The sequence below is a fragment of the Liolophura sinensis genome, chromosome 5, assembly GCF_032854445.1.
Source record: "Liolophura sinensis isolate JHLJ2023 chromosome 5, CUHK_Ljap_v2, whole genome shotgun sequence".
Taxonomy (NCBI): Eukaryota; Metazoa; Mollusca; class Polyplacophora; order Chitonida; family Chitonidae; genus Liolophura; species Liolophura sinensis.
This window is the reverse complement of record NC_088299.1, coordinates 19,118,190-19,140,816: the sequence shown is the minus strand read 5'-3', so window position 1 is coordinate 19,140,816 and position 22,627 is coordinate 19,118,190. Positions and strand designations below refer to the sequence as shown.

The following is a 22,627-nucleotide window of genomic DNA, read 5'->3' as shown; positions in this document are numbered from 1 at the left end:
ACACAGGGATTTTAAGTTTTCTATGTAGATATGAGTGAGTATGTTATCACTTGGCTCACACGTCATCATCAACACTAAGTCAAGAATGGACAATAGACTATGTTACACATCAATTTTTGACCCGAACTACTTCAGGGGGAAACATTTCCGCATCACTATTTTGCTACTTACAAAATGTACATGTATGAAGGTTCTGTAAACATGTGTCGTAAAAGTTTGGAGAACAATTAACTGTGATGGGGAAAAACGCCAAATCTCCTGAGAGGAGAGACTGTCTCACAGTGATCCGGACGACAAGTGTTTTACTACTGCAGCATACCTGTTGGTACAGTAATACATGAACAATATACGAGTCATACGCACAGTTCTTTTGTACATACATATACATACAAACTTCAAGGAATACTCGACGTAACTATGCCCCTATATAAGATCCCTATCATCCTTACACAGCCCGGCCGACTTTGAGCAGTAGCATTTTGCCATCACGTGCCAGTGGTATGGGCTGCTAATATAGCAGAAGGTGGAGACTTGCCAGACATAAAACTAGTTTTGATATCTCAACCGCGGCACTGGAACAGAACGACTATGTATAGGGGCTTGCTGTAGACGTGGTTCACTTTTTTAGCTCGAGGAAATTTGGGAGTATCACGGAATCACCAGCCCTACACAGAGTAGATGAGAAACTGCAAAGATCAGAAGAGTCGAGTGTTCCTTAAAGGCTGTCCACATGAAGGAACATTACCTCGTTGTCATGGTAAATCGGTATGAATCCGTAGATCAAGGTCATATTCGGAGAACCGGTGATGTTCTGGAAATGGAAAAATGGACGAGAAACCATGAATTCTGATCACGTGCTCAGCCCCAAAAGCTCCAGTCACAGCTCACACAGTTCTGCTCAACGGTCAAAGGTCAAAGGAACGACTGTGCAGAAATTTGCAAGTAGGCAGAGGGCAAAACACATACAGCGCACAAACACCTTAGACGCCTATACATGTGCCACAAGCTCCAATATATTATTTAATGCCATTCAAGGTGATTCAGTCTTTAAACATGACACATTTCAAGAGCTCTATGAGGTAACAATTTAAACTCATGCAACTGTACAATTCCCTTTCTAAGATGCACCAAAAAAGCAATACACATACAAAACTTAAACCACGTTCAGATATCTGGCATGTCTCTACCGTATATTGTATATTATTCGACTCATTTCAACAAGCATCTTTTTCCCGACTGCTACAGATTTACCTCTGTTTTCCATTCACCTTTGCAATACCCATGCCAATACCGCATATTCATGCAACCATGCAAGATGACCCATAAATACAGCATTCATTAAGAGACAGGAAATGACACAGTGCAAAGTATCTAACATCAACCCCACTCAAAATCAACCGTGAGTTTATGCCAAATGATCTTTGAGCACTATTAAAGCAGACTGTAATGAAAATCCCAAAATATCTATCTATGTGTATGTACATATATGATTGTGCAAACAACAATGTTTGTGACTTGAGGGATGATTAGTTACACCGTGTCACATCTTTGCAAAATTTTACATCAAATTTGTGGGTTGAAGGTTAAATCGATTAGTAAGTGGGAAGGGTCTGCCAATAACCTGCGGATGGTCGTGGGTTTCCCCCCGGGCTCTGCGCGATTTAATACTGGCCGCCGTCGTATAAGTGAAATATTTTGAGTACGACGTAAAACACCTATAAAATAAATAAATTAATTAAACCGATTATTGCTGCTTCTTCCTGCAGGAAACAGCACAAAAATCCGACATACTTTGAAAGCTTAAACCCTGCCTTTTTTTCCAGACTAAAAGTGGAGCAAGTTTTCCACTTTTCTAGTCCGACGAAGATGACAGATTCACCTAAATGTTTTAAATTCAGGAAACTGGAAACTTTCCGCTGTACGGTATTAGAAGTCACTCCATAATTCTAGAATGCTGAATTGCCAAGAATGGAACATTGTGTTATGATTTGGAACGGGGCGCTCATTATCTCAACGTTTATAGTTACAGATTGTCCAGGTCCTTGACGAAAGTACCCGGTCAGTCTCATCGATCCGCATGCGGCTTTAAATTAGATGGTTTGTCAGGTATCCGCCGATGTGAGAAAAGCTAAGTTAACTGTTAAACACCAAAAAATAAATGAAAAGGTCAAAAATGGAATAATCTGTTTGTAATGGTTTGTGTGCAACTTGCGTTACCTTGAACAACTGAAATCCATGTGCAGAGTTTATCAAAAAGGACCATAAAAGAAATGATATTGATTATGAGCACAACAAATGACATACATCACACAACAACTGTTAAACGTTATGACTGGCACACAACAGAGAGTTTCTACACCACTGTATCGCAGAACACAGGGGAAGATTTAGCGGGTTGAGTCTTTAAGACACAGAGTATAGGCCAAGTCAGCGACCCGTCACTCTTACCTGCCCCCTACCCCCAAACTCCGATTCAGAATCCTGTGAGGAGAGAGAGAAGTCAGTAATGCAATACAATAACTAAGGATTTGACGAAAACAGAAGCTTGACAGCCAATCTTGCTTCACAACGCCGTGACTTGTCGCTAATTCTGAAGACGTCTTCAACACTCAAGTGTGCTTTGAAACGATTATTTTGATTGTTTCTAAGGTTTGGCCTCTCTAAAGATTTTTGGCAGATGTGGGGTACTTTTTTCTGGCAATGGTGTTTCGCTTTTCAGCCAAAAAACTCCTTGCGCTCTTGTAATCCAGTTTGCACACGCAAGGTCAGCGCAAAGGCAGGAATGAACAATTAGTGTGTGGCCTATTTGGGTTTAAATTTAATAATTAAACCAACAATAGAAAATGAACTAGCTATATCTAGGGCAAAGTTAACGTTTCCTCATTTGTCATGGAATTCTACTAAATCCCAGAACACCTATATCGGCTTTCCTTCGTCTTTCGCTGTAAATAAAGAGTGTGGGTAGTGAATTTGGCATACTGTATTAAGGAGAGAGATATATCAAATTTACCGTTACATTTTGACATGAACGGCTTTAGGTGCATGGCTGACGCATTGCAGAAGATGAGAAGTCCCAAAGACATCATTTCAGGAATAAACAGATAATTACAGATTTATGGATAGCGGCACAGTAAAATTCCTAGCTGAACTGAGTCAGTTCGTATAGTTTTAACATGATGCTGTTACCCGCCTTCACGATATTCTTACTTTCCAGCCAATTATAACCAGAAAGCCGTTTTTATCCAACAATTTGTACCGCATTTTATTCATTTTCCTGGTGAAGTATTATACGGTATTTATCGAATACGCTTATTAATAAATTTATTTGAAGAAGTACATCTTGCTCAGGCCACTTTTCATTTCTTACAGTGTATATCACATGCATGTCGTATCGCACAACTAGCATGTCATGCTTTCCCAGGGACACTAGAATAGACTATTCAGCTACTGCGACATGAAATATTATGGACTGGGCAACACAACACCGCGTTGCTTCAGTAAGGACTCTCTCTAAATAATTATTTATTTGACACATGTTTTACGCCGCAGTGAAGATTATTTCACTTATACAACGGTGGCCAGCATTATGGTGGGAGGAAACCGGTCAGAGCCCGGCAGAAACCCACGACCATCCGCAGGCTGCTCTAGAACCTTCTCTTAAAATAGGTTTGTCCTATATAGCATAGTTTTAACTATGGCATTACCTCATTTGTCACTCAGCAAACATAGTAGTATCCGTCAATTTAGCAGATTGGTATTTAGAATGAAATAATCTGACGTGTTGAACCGTTTTATTTTAAATTTCTCAAGGGTGGTGGTGGTGGTGGGTGGTGGTGGGGGGTGGTAATTGAAACTGGGATAATGTTAATGATACTGTTGCCGGGTAACTGACGATTTAGGCTGCTTGTTGCTTCATTGCAAGATTTTTTGTCAGTATATGTGAAGTGCCGATATAATACACTGGCTACGTCAGGAAGTATTCACACACAAATAACCTTACCTCTGCCGTACAAGATTTCTTTGTGTATCGTTTAAAACATCCATCACATAAACAAATAATTAAATAAATAAATATATACAATATTCACATCACCCTTACGACAAATACAATGCGTTTCTGTCATCCGCATGCATAAGAATGGACCGTTTAATAAAACCGATATTACATGCATTTATTCCGGACCCAGCATTTGTATCTGTTGTATGGCAGTGGGTTAGAGTACCCGGTACAAAGCATGCATGCATCCATGTAACTTCACAGGACATGCAAAGTCATGCAGGAGTTATTTCATGAGGTAGGGCACATGGGATCGAGGTAAAGAGGGGGGTACTCCGAGAGGTATGGTGGGTAATGATAAATATTAGGGCGCGTAAGGTAAGGACAAAAGTTATCCAACCTGCAACAAAAGGCAAAGAAATAAGTGTTTGTTAGGTCTGTTGAAAAGACCAAATCCGATTTCACAGCTATAAGCGTTAAATTGTCATTGCATTAATGAGAAATTTCACATCAGGCACTTAAAAGACGAGTGTGGTACACGGCAACCATGGGAGACGAAGACAAGGCAGAGAACTGTAAAAATGAGTAGACCAGTTTTGAGGAAAACGAGCACTAAGCAGAGCATCATTACGAATGCTTTAAAAGAAACTACCCAAACAGAGCCAACAATCCAAACCATAGTCAAGTAAATTCCAGAGTCATGCAAGACACAGTAGTAGGATATTCGTAACAAATTAAAATAGAACTCATAAGACATCCCACGGAAATAAATAGAATACAAATTTGAAGCTAACACAAGGTATAACAAATATTAAACTTCAATGTAGCATATCTTAGAACAAAATGCAATACAAAAAATAATCACAAAAAAAGAGGAAAAGACAAATTTGCGAAATTACGTTGATGAACGTTAGACTTTAAACATTCTTTCAACACGGTGTTTTTTTTTCATTTTTTTTTTCATTACAGAGGTTGACAAAAGAACTGGCCTTCCGACATTTTACTTGGTCGTAAAAATTAGAATGACAACTCAGTACCCCCTAATTAACAGTACCGGGATCCCAGACCCAAGAAAACGTTAGGATCACAGTGAGACAGAGAAGGACAGAGAAAGAGAGTGAGAGAAGAGTTGGGAGTTAAGGGGTCAGGACAGACCAGCCCCCTTAGTAACCTTCGAATCTCGGGATTTCTGTATGGCGTTGCCGTAATCAGGCCGCTGTAACATAGATATGGGGGAGCCGCCCATCTGGGGAAATTGTAAAGTCAGAATTAATAGTGCTTTGATCTAACCCATGATGAACAATGTGCACGATTGCTAGACCAGATATAGTGGTCATACAAGGGGTGATCTTACACGCTTTAAACTAACCTAAAAGACCGCTACAGAATTACATCTGCTAATACGTACGATTCCAAAGTAACACTTTGGTTGTTGCTAATCAGGAATACTGATAAAAACAAGAGTTACGTGACAAGGTTTCTGATAATGTAACCACTTTACATACAGAGCGCTTCGTGTACAGACATGTTTGCTCATCTCATGATATGTGTCACATTTTGAACATTTCAATCAATTTTGAGTATGCTGTACAATACGTCAAGCTGGTTGATTCCTATTCTTAACATGTAACTTGAACATTTTTGATGCTTCCTCCCACTGGAAACAATCCACCCACAAAATGGCTGTTTTCACAACTTTTCGAAACTTTGATCGAGTTTATCTAACTTGTACTACATAAGTTCCTTGAAATTACGGGCATGATTTTTAATTTATGCACGAACATTTTCGATAGGGTTTTTTTTTGTAACTATACTGTTTTTTCCCTTCAAGAATTCGGCGTTTGTACTCAAAATCACTTCCTTTCAAGCAACTTTTGCCAGTCAAAACAGCACCGTGACCTACATTAGTTTCAGCAAGCCTAGTAAAAACCAACATGTTCCTTGTCCATGTGACACGTCATGTGTGTGTAAACAAGGCAAGACTACCAGACAAGACAGACCGCCATGCTAGGCGATTCACGTGTAGCAAATGTATTACATTCAAGATGCATGAAGAAGTTTAACAAGACGACATGCATGGTTAGATGACCCCCAGTAAAGTATCATGATAGATCGAGTCAAGAAATCAAATATTCATGCTGAAAGCTTTTAGTCAGGTTTGCAAAACAAGCTGACCAGTTACAAGAATCTACCATTCACCACCAAGCGAAAACAATGCGTCGTTGAAGGTCTTGTTCTTTTTATCACTTAGTTATGCTGAAAGGAAAACTGACAAAAGCTGTATTTGAAATATAAAATTTTACTCGATATTAAATCTTGATATAGGTAAATGATCAATAGCTGAAACACGTCCTTATTTACTTTGCAGAAGGAAGCATATATATTTTCGTTTCGGTAGTTATTCTCTGATTATTCATACATGTATGTAAAGAAATATATCATATCTCTGATTCTTTTGCACATCTGTACAGATACTTTTACACCCGTCTACAAGTTTGGGTATTGTTGTATACAGGTGTAATTCCTTTGTATGTTTGCGTAAATCCTTTAGACATGCGTAAAATAAGCTCTTACTGTACACTTTCACATATGTATAAAATAATTTCACATACGTACAATAAACACTTGTTTTACATACATACACAAGAACTGAACAGTTATTATGCATAACAAGAGAATAAATACCAAACCGCTTGCCACTGGCAGACCTCGTGTTTGAATGAATAACTTGAACGCTTAACGCCATGCCTCGTACCACGTGACATGTACGCTGTACGGCGTTAGCTGAAGTTGACCAGGAGGTGATAACGTCGAATGACCTACCGTGATTAACTCGTTGGGTTTGATGTGCCGCACGGGCTTTGGTTGGCACCAATTCTTACAGCACCCGGATATCTGCTTACACACCCTCCATATAGACTTGGGGGTGGGGATGATATTGAGGGGTGGGGGCAGTGTCTGTCCGTCCTCTATGTACTCCATGTAGAGCTTACTGCGGGCAAACTTCCACTCCACATCGGAGTCGTCCTGTGGGTCAGCACATTAATATGCATAGCTGTCATGAAAAGCTTTATGGGTAAAGGTTTTTGGAGACAAATTAATGTCATAAAATATTAACTTTTTTATCTCAACTTATATCTTTCCTGTACGATATTATCCTACCTTCCGAACAAACCCCCAAAAGAACACCTGTCTAAACTCAATACAGCTATCAGAACCAGGAAAAGTCACCAACCAGTTAAGCCATATAGGAAATCTCTGGTTATTTACGGTATTTATTTACTTATTTGATTGGTGTTTAATTAGGTTCTCATTACCTGTAACCATATGAATATAGCTTTATACCATTTTGGGGTGAGATACATCTAGACACTTTTGGCTGGAATATTTATTAGATCAATTTAGTTTTTGCCGAATGTACTTTTAACGCTTTAAAACACTGCCCAAAGCTCCGAAATATAACGAATTATGATTAATAAACTGCGAAATTTATTTGCACCTTTTATAAACAAATTGTGCGGCATTAAAAATGCAAACTTATCATCATATCGGTTTAAAGTAATGCCGACAATAAACCCAACTAAACCTCAACGCAAATAAGAATGTTTGTAGCACATATAAACTGAACATTATCACAACTGTATGATCTAGAGTTCTTGTCGTCACAGTATGAGTGAAGCTTTTCTCGAGTGTCAGATGCTGTGGGAAGGAATGATGCTGGACTCACCGCGATTTGCTGGAAGCTCAAACTCATCATGGCGATAAGCATGTTCAGGAGCACAATGACTATACAGATAATGTAACAGCCGTACAGAATGTAGCCTATATTACGAGTAAAGATGGCGTCGTAAGGTGAAAGGTCAACGATGTCGTAGTCCATAAGTCCAAACATCCCCCAAAACACAGAGCGAAAAGTGTACTCTATACTGGAAAAGAAGAAAACAAAGAATGAAAAAGAAAAAAACAAACAAACAAAAAGCATATAGGTTTATTAAACATGTCTGAAATACACAGTTTGGGACTTCCACATGTACGCCATGGACGACAAATTTTCAGTCGATGTCACCTGATACCGTGAAACTTTGCTGCTTTTAGTAAAGAGTCATGAAGATCTTAATTCTTGTATTTGGGAAATTGTGTAATTTGGGCATGAATTACTGGTATCACAAATTTGTAATACATGCAGACGAGTGAATGAATGCAGGCGAAGACGAGTGAATGCATTCAGACGTGTGAATGCATGCAGACGAGTAAATAATTATGGCATAACGCCACATCGGCTATTTTGCAGCCATATCGTGGCGATGCAGACAACAGAAGAATATTTCACTTATACGAAGATGGGTTAGTTTCACGAAACTGTCCTGCCCGGAGTAAACCTCCTGGCACATAGATTTTCATCCGCAGCTAAATGCGTTTGTGTTATTACTAGTAATTGGTGGAAAGAAAGAGAACTTCAACGAATTTCACTTAAGACCGCCTGGAAGACAATGTCAATGCCGCCGCGATATTGCTGTTAATGCCCCGCGAAAGTTGGGGCAGTCCAGGGTTCCCTGTTCCAGCAACTGGACGATAAGAACCATAACCGTATACCAGAGAAGATGTCTAGTTAGTCAATCAATCAGTGACTGCTGGTGACAGGCTACATTTGTTGATAGAAAGCAAGGCCTGAATATGTAATGTAGAAAAGAAGGCAAGCAATGGGTGTTTGTGATCCTAGGTATACTGCGCATGTGTGGTCGATAAATGATGAGGAAAGGTTAATTGGCACTTCATGTCGGCGGTGTACAACACAGAGCTGGGATTTATCGCAGAACTATGCTGGATTTACATTCTTCACATCTTCAGCATACCTAAACAATGAAAACATTGCGTTTTCAATTCACAACTCTTTTGGAAACAACTGTTGCCAGATAATCTTTGTGGAATTGTTTGCAAAAATAACCCACTTTCTCTTAGAGTCTATCAACATAGACTTTTGTTGGATTGTTTAAGTGGTTCTTCTATAATAAGTTGTGAAGACGGAACATCCACCGTAGCTAGGAGATTTACAAAATAATCAATATCTAGAGCAATGGCTTCAATGGACTGAACGCCTCGGCAAATGGTTGAATAAAAACATGTCTATCTCAGACAATTTACAACCCATACATTACTTCTCGCGATTAGCTTTTCCACAGCCAATGAAGAATCTAAAAATTTACAGCGATTTTAATTTCATAACCATATGTGTCCACATGTGTTGCCGTAACCTATGCATGTGTACACGTGTGTTGCTGTAACCTATGCATGTGTACATGTGTTGCTGTAACCTATACATCTGTACACATGTGTTGCTGTAATCTATACATCTGTACACATGTTGCTGTAACCTACACATCTGTACACATGTGTTTCTGTAACCTACACATCTGTGCACGAGTTGCTGTAACCTATACATCTGTACACACGTGTTGCTGTAACCTGCACATCTGTACACATGTGTTACTGTAATCTCTACATCTGTACACACGTGTTGCTGTAACCTCTACACCTGTACACACGTGTTCCTGTAACCTATACATCTGTACACACGTGTTCCTGTAACCTATACATCTGTACACATGTGTTGCTGTAACCTATACATCTGTACACACGTGTTGCTGTAACCTATACATTTGTACACACGTGTTGTTGTTACCTATACATCTGTACACATATGTTGCTGTAACCTATACATCTGTACACATGTGTTGTTGTAACCTCTACATCTGTACACGTGTTGTTGTAACCTATACATATGTGCACACGTGTTGTTGTTACCTATACATCTGTACACATATCTTGCTGTAACCTATACATCTGTACACATGTGTTGTTGTAACCTACACATCTGTACACATGTGTTGCTGTAAACTATACATCTATACACGTTTTGTTGTAACCTACACATCTGTACACGTGTTGCTCTAACCTACACATCTATGTACGAGTTGCTGTAACCTATACATCTGTACACACGTGTTCCTGTAACCTATACATCTGTACACGTGTTGCTGTAACCTATATATCTGTACACACGTGTTGTTGTAACCTATACATCTGTACACACGTGCTGTTATTGCCTATAGATCTGTACACATATGTTTCTGTAACCTATGCATCTGTACACACGTGTTGTTGTTACCTATAAATCTGTACATATATGTAGCCGTAACCCATAAATACTAATTAATGCACGGTCTTCTCTTCCATGGCCTTCCGGAAGAACGTCTGAAAGTCAGCGCAAATCAATTTGCTGTATCTCAGCCATATCGTGGCAAGTGTCTCTTTGGAGCAGACTGAGCCGAGTGTCCACACGGTGCTGCCTCACTGGAACACCACGCCAATAACAGCAGGCAAAACCTAATCTTTCACATTATACTGAAGACCATTCCCCTTCAGTCAAGTCCCAAGCGAGGTATTACCAAGGTTACCGATTTGAAAGATTTAGGGAAGTCACCTCTTGCGAATAACACACCATCTTTGTTTTCGACTTTTGTCAGGAATACTTTTGGTAAACGATATCTGACGCTGCTGACTACAGATCAGTGACTATGTGATTTACTGTGTTAATCCGAACACACACCTAGATCTACACATAATTAGGATCTGTAGTACTATTTCGTTAAATAATAATCATCATCATCATCACCATCGTCATCATCATCATCGTTGTCGTCGTTGTCGTCGTTGTCGTCGTCGTCGTCGTCGTCATCATAATTACGGTGATAATAATGATACTGATCATGATAACAACACCTGTATGTATTTTGATCAGCTTACGGTGAAATGGTTCTTCCCCAAGGCTTTCAAGACATAATAATAATTCATCATTACACATACAAATACTAAGGACAAATGAAATACTACATGCAAACACTTAACATGTTTACTTAACAAATGCAGTTACGGCAAAGCCTTACTTTCCGAAGTTTTCTCCTCCTTTAGTCATACCGTGCTCCTGTAGTGACACGTGACCAACCACATTGGCATCATAGAACCAGTATAAGTTGTCCAGTCCCACCATAAAGGCCACGATAATGAGCAGGAATATCATCATGAACCGGAGAATGTCCTGTCAAAGAGAAAACAACTAAATGATCAACATCATCATTAACCGGAGAATGTTCTGTCAAAGAGAAAACAGTAAATGATCAACATCATCATGAACCGGAGAATGTTCTGTTGAAGAGGATACAAGTAAATGATCAACATCGTCATGAACCGAACAATGTCCTGTCAAAGAGAAAGCAAGTAAATGATCAACACCATCATTAACCGGGGAATGTCCTGTTGAGGAAAATATCAGTAAAGATATCAATATCATCATGAACCGGAGAATGTTCTGTCAAAGAGAAATCAAGTAAAAGTATCAATATAATTATGAACCGGAGAATGTCCTGTCTAAGAGAAAACAAGTAAATGATCAACAGCATCATGAATCGGAAAATGTCCTGTTGAGGAGAATACAAGTAAAGATATCAATATCATCATGAATCATAGAATGTCCCGTCAAAGAGAAAACAAGTAAATGATCAACATCATCATGAACCGCAGAATGTCCTGTTGATGAGAATATAAGTAAAGACTTTAATATCATCATGAACCGGAGAATGCCCTGTCAACGAGAAGACAAGTAAATGATCAACATCATCATGAACCGGAGAATGTCCTGTCAACGAGAAGACAAGTAAATGATCAACATCATCATGAACCGGAGAATGTCCTGTCAACGAGAAGACAAGTAAATGATCAACATCATCATGAACCGGAGAATGTCCCGTCAAAGAGAAAACAAGTAAATGATCAACATCATCATGAACCGGAGAATGCCCCGTCAAAGAGAAAACAAGTAAATGATCAACATCATCATCAGCCGGAGAATGTCCTGTTGAGGAGAATATAAGTAAAGATATCAATATGACCATGAACCGGAGAATGTCCTGTCAAAAAGAAAACAAGTAAAGATATCAATATCATCACGAACCGGAGAATGTCCTGTTGAGGAGAATACAAGTAAAGACTTTAATATAATCATGAACCGGAGAATGCCCTGTCAACGAGAAGACAAGTAAATGATCAACATTATCATGAACTGGGGAATGTCCTGTCAAAGAGAAAACAAGTAAATGACCAACATCATCACGAACCGGAGAATGTCATGTAGAGGAGAATACAAGTAAAGATATCAATATCATCATGAACATGAGAATGTTCTGTCAAAAAGAAAACAGGTAAAGATATCAATATCATCATGAACCGGAGAATGTCCTGTTGAGGAGAATACAAGTAAAGACTTTAATATAATCATGAACCGGAGAATGCCCTGTCAACGAGAAGACAAGTAAATGATCAACATCATCATGAACCGGAGAATGTCCTGTCAAAGAGAAAACAAGTAAATGATCAACATCATCATCAGCCGGAGAATGTTCTGTAAAATATAAAACAGCAAATGATCAACATCATCATAAACAGGAGGATGTCCTGTATCGAAGAGACAAGTAAGAATATCAATATCATCATAAACTGGGGAATGTCCTGTCAAGTAAAGAAGACAAGTAAAGATACCATTGTCATCATGGACGTATGAAAACATACAAAAGTGATCGACAACATCATGTCTAGAGGGGCATACAATCTAGGACTTATTGCAGACGTGCGTATTCCAACCATCGAACATAGTGGACTCTAAAGGTCAATAATCGCAAGACCAATTTCCAAACCAACATTCTGGGCTACGTTTGCCATACGTGTGAGAGGCAGTGCAATTCTAGAGTAGACACCATTACAAGTTGAATAAGTCTTACGTTTAACATCCTTCCCAGTGAAATCTGCATGGGTCCCAGGACGTCATTGACGGGCAGCATGGCCGATATTCGGGAGAAGGTGAGGACGTTAGCAATGGCGAATATTCCCTCCGAGACGTGGTAAGGGTCAAACTTATCCCAGTAGTACCGATCTGAAAGAGCGTGAAATAGGTGAATCTAAACAGCATCTACAAACAGTATCTCTTTACTTGATTGGTGTTTTACGCCGTAAGCAAGAACATTTCACGTACCCGAAGGTGGCCAGTAATATGGAAAGCGGGCAGAACCCAGGGTGGAAACCCATGACCACCCACTGGTTGTTGCCAGACGTTCCCACGTACGACCTGAGATGAAGCAAGCTTGAGCTCGGCTTAAATTCAGAGCAACCGCATTGGTGAAAGGCTCCTGGGCCATTGTGCTGCCCCGGCCTCAACACAGTAAAGAAGTTGTTGCAAAAGAGAATAATATTGTAAAACAACTATAGGCGCTAATTAATTATGAGCAAAGCTACCATGAACAAAAGAACTACTGGATGATTGCGTAAAAGAATTTTGGCAGGAAATGACGTCATAAAACCTGACCTGGCGTTATCCAGTAGTGATGCTGTATTGCTTCGAAGTCTTCGTTTATTAAACGAGAGAAAGACATTTTGTCTTTGAAATACTCCACGGATTTTTGCGCCTAAAAGAAAAAAGAAACAATTAGGACTTTGTTAAATCTTGAACACGTACCTTGTTGACACCTGAACATAATCAACAGTATAGCCCTTATTTATTTATTTGATTGGTGTTTTATACCGTACTCAAAAATATTTCACTTGTACGACGGCATCCAGCATTATTGTAAGAGGAAACCAGCCAGAGCCCGATGGAAACCCACAACCATCCGCAGATTGTCAGACCTCCCCACGTGTGACCTGACACGAAGACAGCATGAGGTATAGTTCTTATAAAACCAAACCCTTAAATTAAAATGTAAGCATCTAATATGTAATTCTAAAGTTTCACTTTCAAATTCCTCTACACTGTTTGCTAATGTTGAAACGATGCTGCATTGTGGCATTGGGCGCTGAAACCAGCATGGATTGATCAGCACCAGTCGTGTGATTCTTACCTTGTAAATAGAGACGCCTTTGAGTGAGTAGGACGACATGTAGAGTGTGATCATGGCGAAGTCTATAACGTTGTACATGGAGCGAAGATGGCCCCTCGGGCCTTCCTGGTGTAACTGTTTACACTCCTGCCACAGAAATCCTGAAATGAGACAAGGGTCAGACAGTCATGGATGAGTTACGCTTCCTGCATACGTGAATTAGACATTTGTGATATTTAGTGTGGCTGCCTATGGTCTTCACATTTTCCCGAAAGATAAACAACATTGAGTGTTCTGGCCGTTGATGTTTAGCCCATCATGAATGTTGTATAGGTCTATGTCAGGAATATAGGCCTATGTCAGAAGTGGCCTATCTTTGAAGTATAGAATTGTGCCTATTAATAGGATTTCATATATACATCTGTTTGTAGGAGTACAGGCCTATGTCTGGGGGTACCGGCCTATGTCTAAAGTACAAGTATATAATTGAAGTATAGATAGATGTGTGCATGTAACTGGAGCACAGATTTATGGCTGAAGTATATACCTATATGGTTTGTTTAGGCCTACAGCATGCAATGTCTTTTCCGAATTATTCTTTAATTTGGTGCATTTGATAACTTTGATAATGCGTGGAAATTAAGGGTGAAAATATCGATAAATAAAACTAAAAGGCAGGTTCAATTTTAGCATTGTGTGTGCTCTAGATAGAGTCCGTGGCATTATGTCCAGTTATATCTTAGATTAAAAAACAAATCTTGGACGGCTCAGCATGTACCTCTGTAAAAGTACCAGTCATTCGCCTGGGTTACCCCTTTAAACGCTATTATCTCACTGCGTTAAATTACTAAATTTCCATTCAGGAAAGATAATTTTAACCAACTCGTGTCTCTTTCGGTCTTTTCTAGTTTGTCCAAGTCCTCTGGCCGTGTGCTCAAGTCGGTCCGATTAGGGCAAGGACAGACAATAGGATCATCGAAATGCGCCCAGTTTAACTCCCAAAATACGACGCAGATGCATAATTGTGCAGTCGTGCTTTGTTGACACGCAGGAGCAGGCATGGAAATGAACAGTTATTTGTAATAACTCTCCAATGCTTAAGAGTGAGCTACATTTGTTACATACACGCAATAGCACTTGTAAATGACAACGAGGCAAACCACAGCATTCACATAATATTAGTAACGTAATTACACAGTTTAACCGCTAAAATTACCACTATTATGAACTAAACATAATTATATGGATAGGGCATAATGTAAATTAAAATAATTTACCGATACAGTGGATTGACAAAGAACAGCAGCAGCACTGCACCAGCGTTATCTACCTTCTGCTGATAACAGCTTGTAGCAGTTTAAATGACTATAATTCCAGCATGGTTTCTGGTAGTTCTTGGATCGCTTGTCCATCGGTTTGATGCCGAGTTAGCTCGGCATCCACAAAAACAGGTCTCCCATGATGCTAAAGTCATTCTGAATTCATATCACCTCATTATCCATAAATAATAAAGACCATACCGTCTCAGTTAACACACATGCAAACGAGACATCCACTCAAACGCTTTCCCAACTTTGTAAACCGCCATTTTTGAATCACGTAACTCCGTTGCTAGGAATAACTCAGTTACTCTTCCCAAATCGTCTTTTTAATGGTTTTCACTTCTTGGTTTTAATTAAGACATTTTATCTTTTTCTGTACGATGTCGAGTGTAGCCGACTGGAATCAAAGATGGCGGTCACCGAAAGTTTGCTGGCTGTCGATACGCCGGATACACCCACATTTGCGTTTACTTTGACTTATTGTCTTCATTATTCACAAATAACTAGATGATTACAGTTACAATTATTGTAAACATGTGTTTATACCATACAGCTTTGACATGTTGAGGACAGCACAATCGTTGAGACGGAATTCCAGGTTAGTAAATGGAAGAGAACAAAACTTGTTCAAACGTGTATTTATGTCAAGCCAGGCTTAAATCTTAAATAACCTCTCTCATCCTAATACAAAGTAAATGACACTGTAGTCTGGATTAAAGTTAATACTCGAGATTAAGTCCTTATACCATTTTGGACAACTGAGCCCAGAACTCTCAAAGCTATGCTGGAAGGTAAGAATGAAACAAATCTCAGATCTAAGGGTGTGGCAGCTTTGAGTTTTCGTCACTACAACTGTCTACCATGCAAACCTTACAGCTTTAGAACAATTCGCCTGTGATGTCTGCGCTGAACACACTCAGCCTCTGACTACAGACGTTACACATTCACTGGCAAGCATGGCGGCCTAGATTACGTGACAGTCGCCTGTTGTAATTAACAAAATGCAACCATAATTACAAGGCTGTTAATCAATGTTTGTACTGAAACGGATAATTGATCTAATTTTTTCCCAGCAAAATTGGGATAAGTTTTAAGGTTAATTGGCAAATGTGAGGGGGACCTTAGCCGACGTCACGTGGTATATGTTGACATCAGCACTGTAGGTCTCTATCTAAATTGTCTGTAAGCCCAACGTAGACCTAGTGTCACAGTGCATCCTTCCCAAACTCGCAGTTTGTACTTTATCGCAGGGTAACCAAGATCGTCAGAACAGCTGGCAGGCCTATTGCCGTATGCACTGTCGGTGACCTCACAAATGAAACACCAGTTGGAGGCAAGGTCCATATTTCTTAAAGAGCTTATGTTTTAGGTTGTGCTAGAAATGGTTTTTCCGATTGTCCACTTGAAATGCCCATGTATGGTGTATGGGTGGTGTACGATTGACGGACTTCAACCTTAGGTTCAAGTCAACATAACGATTGGTACTAAAGGGAAGTTAATACAGTCAACCAACGACTGGTACAGTAACGAAGGGAAGTTAATATAGTCAAAAAAGCATTGGTACTGTGGCGAAGGGCAGTTAATATAGTCAACAAAAGCATTGGTGCTGTAGCGAAGGGAAGTTAATATAGTCAACAAAAGCATTGCTACTGTAGCGAAGGGAAGTTAATATAGTCAACAACAGCATAGCTACTGTAGCGAAGGGAAGTTAATATAGTCAAGAAAAACATTTGTATTGTAGCGAAGGGAAATCACAGTCAACAGAAGCATTGTTACTGTAGAGAATTGATGTTACATTCCACAAAACATTTTATCATAATGCAAAAGCATAAATACTCCCCAAAAAATGACAAATAAAATTTTACAGAAATATTGAAACGTATAATATACGACTTGTCAGTTTTTCGCAGTATCTATGCTTTTGCATTATGCTAAGCTAATTGGTGGATCATCACGCTTTATACTGCTCACTTTTTTGATCTCATTCAGTGTCCCCTAAAACAGGCGTTTGATACACTATATGTGGTAAGGCCAGAGGAGTATTTCACGGTGGATTGATACATTGTATTTGAATCATGTGGCTTTTGTGAGTATTTGGGGTCTTTCCCTGAATGATAAAGTATAGCATGTCAACGTGTGCAACAGATGGAGGTGCTTGTGGATTACACAGCCTGGAGTATGGATGTTCGCTGGAGGGAGCTTGGCCCGCCCCAGGAGCACCCGAAAACACGCACACACGTTACCGAGACCCCAGGGATATTAGGTTAGGAGGCCGCAGCGTGATAATACATCATATAACCTAGACGCGATACTCAATAAGTGATATCTATTGAACCCTTGCTGTGAAATGAAAAATGAGCTGGTTGCGTTTATAGGGCGCCCGTCGCACGCGGGCTTGCCGCGTCGGGAGGGATGATAGAGGAAGCGAGCAGCCTAGAATGAGGGTAATCCAATTGAGATGTAAGAGAAAGACATCCCGTGAGGGGGATTTCCCTTATCCAGCCGCGCTAGCTGTTTTATACAGCAGGCTAATTCGGTCTAACAATCTGCACAAAAATCTGCATAGCCCCATTATCGTTGATGTGACCTCTTCTCAGATGGCGTCTCGTATGAATTAAAACCGTGTGAAATTCAAGTTTTAATCTTATTTGTCTTTATCACTCACATGACAAAGGCATACGTTGTATTCTTCGCAGCTTCTTAATTCTCTATCCACCGGATCTTCGAAGAATGGAGATCTCTGAAGAATGGAATGGTTCAAGGAATGTTTTATATTGAAAGTGTACCCTCCGCTCCTCAAACTCCCCCCACCCTCTCAATTCCTATGTAATTCCTAAAACCATTTAGGACGTTCTCGGCGGTGGTTATATTCATATAGCTTTGCTACAAAAGCACATACCCGCCAGGCACAAGTGCACATCAAATCAGTCGTGATCCTGAAATTAGAGAATATATGCGACAAAGAGAAAGACCTGGCAGTTATCCAGGGGATGAAAACAGCAGCATTCGTGTTAATCATTGCTACAATTGTACCTTCTTAATTCAGACAGAGAAACAGGTGAGGAGTATAATAACAAAGAGAAATTGATTTAATATATGTCTATAACTGAAATATTGCCAGCACGTCCTTTTTACTATTTTCTTGATGTAAATTTGGCCATTTCCATTGTAACATCATGGAGTGAGTGAGTGCTTGGGGTTTAACGTCGTACTCAACAATTTTTCAGTCATATGACGACGATGGAATCATTAGGGTGCATGTACGTGTTATGTGCCTCCTTGATGCAGGACGGATTTCCACCGCTCTTTTATTTAGTGCTGCTTCACTGAGACGACTTACCGAAGGCAAGTAAGCTGCCCCGCCCGAGCCATTATACTGATACGGGTCAACCAGTCGTTGCACTATCCCCTTCATGCTGAACGCCAAGCGAGGAAGTTACAACTTCCTCTTTTAAAGTCTTAGGTGTGACTCGATCAAGGATTGATCCTGGATCTACCGGTCCCGAAGCGGACGCTCTACCAACTGTGCTATCCGGGCCGGTGTGTGTAACATCATGGATGAAACATTCCTTCGCTGTGATATTCCTTGGTGCGATTTTAAACATAAATGCTTCAGTTAACCAGTTAATGTTCTGCATGGGTGCTATTTGATGGCTGCTAAATGATGGCTGCTATATGATGAATGCCATATAATGACTGCTATATATCAGGCTGCCAAATGATGACTGCTATATGATGAATGCCATATAATGACTGCAGTATATCAGGGCTGCTATATGATGACTGCTATATATCAGGGTTCCTATATGATGACCGCTATATGATGATTGCAATATATCAGGGCTGCTATATAATGACTGCTATATATCAGGGCTGCTATATGACTTCTATGTGATGGCTGCTATATGATGAATGCCATATAATGACTGCAGTATATCAGGGCTGCTATATGATAACTGCTATATATCAGGCTGCTATATGATGAAGGCTATATATCAGGCTGCTATATGATGACTGCCATATGATGACTGTAATATATCAGGGCTGCTATATGATGACTGGTATTATTGTTAATAGGGATTACACTTTCTGAATATAGCACAGATTCTAGTGCTGAAATTTGGCTGAGACCACTGCGGGTTTCGAACCAGCGACCTCAGAGTCAGGCACCAAACCGTCAGCAATACATGTCAACCGTCTAGACCACTCGACCAACAGGCCTACCACAAAAAATGGAAGGTAGATGACCGGTAGACTTTGCAGCGAACATGCATTACCCCTCTGATGATCACAAACGACGTCACTCCCTTAGGTGAATATATCAGATAGGTATAGATGTCATTTAGAGAGTGGATTAAGTAACAGTATTATCGTTAACAGAGATTACACTTTCTGAACTTTTCTAAATGACATCTATACCTATCTGCTATATGATGAATACCACATGATGACTGCAATATATCAGGGCTGCTATATGATGGCTGCTATATATCAGGCTGCTATATGATGACAACTATATGATAACTGCTATATATCTGGGCTGCTATATAATGACTGCTATATATCAGAGCTGCTATATTTATTTATTTGATTGGTGTTTCACGTTGCACTCAAGAATATTTCACTTATACGACGACGGACAGCATGGTGGGTGGAAACCGGGTACAACCCGGGGGAAACCCACGACCATCCGCAGGTTGCTGCAAGACCCTCTCACTTACGGGCGGATGGGAAGCCAACCCAAGCGCTAACCAACTGAGCCACGGAGGAGCCCCAGAGCTGCTATGATGACTGCTATATGATACCTGCTTTTTGATGACTGCTATATGATGACTGCTATATGATGACCGCTATATGATGACTGCCATATATCAGGGCTGCTATATGATGACTGCTATATGTCAGGGCTGCTAAATGATGACTGCTATATATCGGGGCTGCCATATGCTGACTCCTATATATCTGGCGGCTATATATAATGACTGCTTTATATCAGGGCTGCTAAATGATGACTAGTATATATCAGGGCTGCTATATGATGAACGCTATATGCTGACTCCTATATATCGGGCGGCTATATATAATGACTGCTATATATCTGGGCTGCTATATGACGACTGATATATAATGACTGATATATAATCAATGCTTTATGATGACTGCTATATATCAGGGTTTCTATATGATGATTGCTGTATAGCAGGGCGGCTATAAATAATGACTGCTATATATCAGGGCTGCTATATGATGACTACTATATACCAGGGCTCCTATATGATGACCGCTATATGATGATTGCAATATATCAGGGCTGCTATATAATGACTGCTATATATCAGGGCTGCTATATGACTTCTATGTGATGACTGCTATATTATGATTGCCATATGATGACCGCTATATGATGACTACAATATGATAACTGCTCCATTATGACTGCCATATGATGACCATGTCCGACCTATTATGTCCGACCCATCAAAGGTGCTTATGTTAGGTCCTTATCGACAGAATACAATGGTTACTGATTCAAATTCAGTTTCGGGGAAAATATTTACAATATGGCTTTAAACAACTGCCAGATAACTGAATGAATCACGATTGTTGATGTACATCTGAATTGTCATCTTCATGACTGATATACCGCCATTTTCAAAGTCTTGATGTACTACCATTGTTATATCTTGCGTTTGAGATCTAGTCTTCTTTTGCTGGGTTGTAACTAGTTATTGATGTGTGTAATACAGTACATGCGAATATAAAATAGTATGGTCTTGGAAGGGTTGATGATCTTGAACATAGTGTAACGCTTGATGCAGTCATTACCTTGTGCTTTCCACATAACCATAAAGGTCAGACATCTAGGTGAGATAAGCGATGACAATACCGTATAGGCTTCCACGACATGGCACCTGTCGCTGTGTACAGGCTAGTCAGTGTGCAGCCTCACTGGAGAGTGCTTAGGTCGATAGCGTAGTAGACGTTTTGTCGTAGCGTCCATGTAATCATTGCCGCTGCCATTTACCGTGCTGTCCAGAATAATCATCTAACGGTATCATGTGTAATTAATCTAATAGAGACATAATTACACTACTGTGGCCTGGTGTGAAGGCAACAGTAGGCCTAGCACATCAGCCATATAGTGACAGGAAAGTATTAGGTAAAATGCTTGCTGGTATTTCTGGTCAGCCAGCTCGGGTTAGATGTTACAAGAGCCACATGTTTAGATCGACATGGCGTTGATTCGGCAAATCAGCAAAATGTATAGATATGGCAAGGTTTGAGTACACTAGCGAGACATACACATCTGGGAACATCAACAACATGTGTAGATATGACCAAGTCTGGGCACATCAATAACATATGCACATATGGCAAAGTTTGGGCATGTCAATGACGTGTACAAATGACAAGGTTTGAGCACATCAGCAACATGTCTACATATGACCAAATTTGGGCACATCAATAACATGTGTACATATGCCAAGGTTAAAGCACATCAGCAACATCAGTACATCTGACCAAGTTTGGGCACACTTATAACACGTGTATATATGACTAAGATTGGGCACATCAGCAAACATGTGTACATATGACCAAGTTTGAGCACACAAATAACATGTTTACATATAACGAAGTTTGGGCACATCAGCTACATGTCTACATATGCAAAGGTTAGAGCACATCATCAACATGTGTACATATGACCACGTTTGGGCACACTAATAACATGTGTACATATAACCAAGTTTGGGCATATCAGCCAAGGTTAGAGCACATCAGCAACATGTTTACATATGACCAAGTTTGGGCACACTAATAACATGTGTACATATGACCAAGTTTGGGCATCTCAGCAACATTTGTACATCTGACCAAGTTTGGGCACATCAGTGGTCCGTGTATGTAGGACAAGGTTTGACCACGTCAGCAATCCGTGTGTATATGACAAGGTTTGACCACGTCAGCAATCGGTGTATGTATGACAAGGTTTGACCACGTCAGCAATCTGTGTGTATATGACACGGTTTGACCACGTCAGCAATCGGTGTATGTATGACAAGGTTTGACCACGTCAGCAATCCGTGTGTATATGACAAGGTTTGACCACGTCAGCAATCGGTGTATGTATGACAAGGTTTGACCACGTCAGCAATCGGTGTATGTATGACAAGGTTTGACCACGTCAGCAATCGGTGCATGTATGGCAAAGTTTGACCACGTCAGCAATCGGTGCATGTATGGCAAAGTTTGACCACGTCAGCGATCCGTGTATATATGCCAGCGTTAGGAGCAGCATGATAAAATGTCCAGAGCTGATTAACAGGAGCAAGGGAAGTTTTACCAAAGATTAACACCACGTCTGCAAATTCCAAAGATCGCAA

The 22,627-nt window shown here is 40.1% G+C and overlaps 1 protein-coding gene across 1 annotated transcript in view; it reads right to left on the bottom strand.

The window, feature by feature from the left end:
• The window catches only part of LOC135465577 (short transient receptor potential channel 7-like), a 38,457-nt gene that overhangs the window by 6,720 nt on the left and 9,110 nt on the right, over positions 1-22,627 (bottom strand). Inside the window, exons 2-8 of the mRNA XM_064742835.1 lie at positions 13,942-14,081; positions 13,410-13,509; positions 12,829-12,980; positions 10,942-11,093; positions 7,725-7,923; positions 6,821-7,024; positions 746-811 (exon numbers count right to left, since the gene is read on the bottom strand). Coding sequence (XP_064598905.1) covers positions 746-811; positions 6,821-7,024; positions 7,725-7,923; positions 10,942-11,093; positions 12,829-12,980; positions 13,410-13,509; positions 13,942-14,081 — 1,013 coding nt within the window. The remainder of the gene's footprint in view (positions 1-745; positions 812-6,820; positions 7,025-7,724; positions 7,924-10,941; positions 11,094-12,828; positions 12,981-13,409; positions 13,510-13,941; positions 14,082-22,627) is intronic.